Source organism: Lupinus angustifolius, chromosome LG03 (assembly GCF_001865875.1).
Source record: "Lupinus angustifolius cultivar Tanjil chromosome LG03, LupAngTanjil_v1.0, whole genome shotgun sequence".
Classification (NCBI taxonomy): domain Eukaryota; kingdom Viridiplantae; phylum Streptophyta; class Magnoliopsida; order Fabales; family Fabaceae; genus Lupinus; species Lupinus angustifolius.
The window spans coordinates 10,502,155-10,506,118 of record NC_032011.1 but is presented as its reverse complement, the minus strand read 5'-3'; the positions used below and the strand labels follow the sequence as shown (position 1 = coordinate 10,506,118).

The window sequence follows — 3,964 nt, the reverse complement described above, 5'->3', positions numbered from 1 at the left end:
GTTTGATATAGCTCAAACGCAATCCAATGCATTTACGTTGCACCCCAAGGCAGATGTATCATTGTAATTTGATATCATACTACAATACAATATTGTGGTCTCATCACGTGATGTTGTCTGCAATTTGAATCAATTTCTACAAGTCAATTTGAGAGCGATACATATCAAGAGGGACAATCACACATGGTTCCTTACCCATAAGGTGAAAGAATACCTTTAGTAGTACCAAAAAGTTCATACAACAATAGCTGGTACATATAAAAATCTCAGCAGCAATAACAATGACTACCACAGTGATAAAATAAATGGCTAACAGATGACTGTAAACTGGGAGGAAATGGTACCTTGAACTTAACACTATGAAATGAATTGAATATTCTATAATTGGAAAAACTTACAAGGCGAAAGCTATAAATATGTGTTCCATAAAAAGTGGCCCAATGCAAAGAACAAATATGACAGATCTATTTTTTTATTCTCTAATAATTAATTCAACAAGATGAACAATGAAGCTAAAGTGGCTATGACTGTAGTTAGCAAGGAGAAAACTAGTTTTGAACTTGCATTTGGCAGCCATGGGTAGGAATCAGGAGGAGGCATAACACAATTCTCTCCGTTGAAATAAATCCTTCGCGGAAAAGCCCATCCCTTATCAAATGTGAATGTCGATTTGTCCTTCCGAAATAAGATTTCCGACTGCACATTGCCAAGGGGTCCAGCAGATGAAAGAAAATCGTTATAGAACTTCACTCCCCAAAGCATAGCCGTATCATCTGAAAATCATAGTCCCAAAACAAATTGCATAATAAGAATTGGAATATTTCTTTCACTGTATCTACTTGGAATATGACATTATGAATAATGCAACTTACTTAAGCCCTCATAAGGTGATAGTGACTTGTAATTAAAGCTGAAATTCTCGGTAATATTATCAAAATTGGGGTGCTGCACAACAAGGTTCCACTGCGAATAGTTCATTCTGTAATTGAAATTTGTGATTGTGATCTTGATCCTCCAGTACTCTTTATAGTTGAGCTTCACATGCCAATGAATTCGAATAGGACACATGTGACTGGTACACTGAACTAAGGGTGTATTTATAGCTTTGCCGGATTCTGATACAACTGAAGATAAATATGGGGAGTCTGGACTGTAAGACAATTTCCAGACAATAAATGGTAAGAATGAGGAAATCATGACAAAATTAATTTTTTTAAGATATCTAAAAAAGACAATTTTGAGACATACTTTACACAGCTGCCATGTGCTGTTTTGTTTTGGCAGCCACAGGTGCAGGTTGGACAGTTCACTATTGTGTCATTGTAGAACGATGAGAGCGAAACACAACAACTTGGTGTCTTTTGAGCCAGGAATTGAGAATAAGAGCATGTAACATTCCAGGTCACTGCCACAAATAGTTGTTCAGTCATAGGTACAAATTATGTTTGATGAAAATTTAAATTTGAAGAGATACTTGAACATGTAAGCAACTACATATCTTATATCTAAATGGTGTTGATTTTATAAACAATGTTTCGAAAAATGCATACTTATATCTAAAAAATTCCAAAAGGATGAACTTCGAAACTAACTTACTCAAGGCTTGGGTTGTTCTCCTCTTGTCACTGGTAATATATTGAGTTGGTCTCACAATCTTCGCAGGGCCGCAAGTATAACCAGGTCCTGGTGCTTTGAGGGTAAAATTTTTTGGCAGCTTGACTGTTTTGTTCGTTGTTCCTGCAGAACCAACACTGATCTGAAAAGAACTTACTGCATTGTTTGGGTCCTGAGCCCATGAATTTAAGACTCCCCCTTTGCAACAATTCGCGATCTGCTGGTTGTAAGGCGTTCCGGGCAGTAAATCGACTACTGTTGGGTCCTTCTTACAACAATGTGGGATGCCTGCTTTGAACTTCGAACAGTCTCCTTGCTCGGTGGTTTGGGCTCCCATCATGTTCCAAATCACTTCCTTTTTAGCCCATGTCCACCCTAATGACCATCCAGGTTCCTGAATATGGCGGTACTGTTGAAAGTTGAACATGGTAACAACAGCCTGCTCGGTCCAAACAAGAAGTTCAGTATTTTTGATAAAGTTCATACACTCTTACTTGATCACTTTAGAAATAAACTCAAGTTATTCATTGTTTGAATTCAAGCATTGCTATTTTAAGGGATAAAACCAATTAAACAGATTAAAATTTATCCATGTGATAAGCTTTTTAAGTGTAGCTTGACTTAGCCATTTACAACTAAGAAGATCCATCAAGCTAGAAAAATGTCGAGCAGTGATTCAAATTGCGGATCGCATCACGTGATGCAGCCGCAATATTGCGGACCACTGCATCACATCACACCGTAATTATGGTTTGTCACCGAATCACAATGATGCGGTTGCATCGAGCCACATTGCAACCTCATCAGACTACATTTGGACTGCATCAGACCACATTGAATTCAATAATATTTTTTAATTACAAAGTAAGTCACACCGCAAGTCCACAACAACCACAGTCCACATCGCAACGGCCACAATCACAGTAATTACAACCGTAACTACAACCACAATTTAAAACACTGATATGAAGTATTACATAGGTCTTACTGATTCCACAAGTTCTCCATGACACAAGTCATTCTGAGTACATAATGTTTTTCCTAACACTTGATCAATTAAGGAAAGTACAGATCACTTACCACATAGCCATCTGGAGTCCAGCTAATGACATCCCATTTCAGTGTTATATTGCCAGTTGGATCAAGCGCATCATAGGCTACATACATGAGGAAGCAGGAAAAAGTGAACACTTTTAAAATCTCATTATATTTAAAACATTTATATGTCATTCAATTGTTCCTCAAGAGATTAGATAAAAATAGATGAAGTAAAAAGTGGTGTAATTTGTATCCATAACTAGCAACTAGCTCAACATTTTCTCCAAGTTAGATAAAGATGGGTGGCTCTACTTTTACATTTATGCACTTCAGATCTGTGTCATGCCATATCAAGTCAGATCTTGGAGGAAGTAAGAGCCCAAAAAATCATATGTAAAACGATTAAGAAATACTTATACATTAACCGATCCAATCTAGTGAAATTTAAAGCTTACTTGTTGTTGCAGATGTTTATCACGCCACATCCATATAATCACAAAAACATACCAACTTAACCAAATTGGTTACAGTATTCACATCAAGAGAGAGGCAATACCTGTAGAAGTAGATGTGAAGTAAGCGAGGAATAAAAGTAGTAAGACTGGTAAGCCACCACGAGGGACAACAGATCCAATGGCTGATAACAAGACAGACTTCATTTCTTGGTACAGATTTTCAGAAACAACCAACTTCAAGATCTGTACTAGAAAAGGAGAGGAAGAAAGAGAGAAAACTGAGGCAAATGGACTCTCAGCTCATGATACAGCAGAACTTATGGTTTCTAGTTGAACTGAGACTCCATGTGACTCTTCTTATTATGTAGTAATTGTAAACAAACTGTTGGGAGGATCTGATGCAGACACCAAATATCTATTGTACCCTTTTTTGGAATTAGTGATATACAAAGTTTGGCTGAAACCATTTTAACGGTAATGATACTAGTTACTCTTCAACATAAAAATTTAAGCTAAACTCTTAAAGTTTATATATTTTTAAAACCCAATTGTTTTTATGGTGTTTTAACCAAATTGTTTTTAGGTGTTTTAAACCAAAATGTTGATTACAAGAAATGGCTTCCCACCCATCAGAGAAAATTAAAAATTGTTCTTTAGGGTTTTTTAAGCATATATTTGACATGCTTTCTTTTTTTTTTTTAAATTATAAAATGGGAGACTATAATATATGATAAACTAAAAAATAAATCAACTTATTATTTTTGAACAAAGTGCTTCTTCTTTTTATTTATAAATTTTTCATAAAGTAGACTTATTATTCAAACAAGCTAACTTTATAAAAAAGTTTATCAATAAAA

The 3,964-nt window shown here is 35.6% G+C and overlaps 1 protein-coding gene across 1 annotated transcript; it reads right to left on the bottom strand.

Annotated features, from left to right (window-relative positions):
• On the bottom strand, positions 346-3,455 carry LOC109343353 (protein COBRA-like). Its single transcript, XM_019581594.1, has 6 exons — positions 3,209-3,455; positions 2,695-2,771; positions 1,597-2,053; positions 1,249-1,405; positions 873-1,150; positions 346-773 (listed from the first exon to the last, which is right to left on the bottom strand). The coding sequence occupies exons 1-6, from the start codon at positions 3,309-3,311 to the stop codon at positions 487-489; spliced, it is 1,359 nt and encodes a 452-aa protein (XP_019437139.1). The 5' UTR covers positions 3,312-3,455; the 3' UTR covers positions 346-486.

Excerpts from the sequence above, each read along its gene's own strand:
- LOC109343353 (XM_019581594.1), bottom strand. The coding sequence starts at position 3,311 with ATGAAGTCTGTCTTGTTATCAGCCATTGGATCTGTTGTCCCTCGTGGT. Across the intron at positions 2,772-3,208 it reads CTTCACATCTACTTCTACAG|CCTATGATGCGCTTGATCCA; the intron begins GTATTGCCTCTC and ends TCATGTATGTAG. Across the intron at positions 1,151-1,248 it reads GCACATGGCAGCTGTGTAAA|TCCAGACTCCCCATATTTAT; the intron begins GTATGTCTCAAA and ends ATTGTCTTACAG.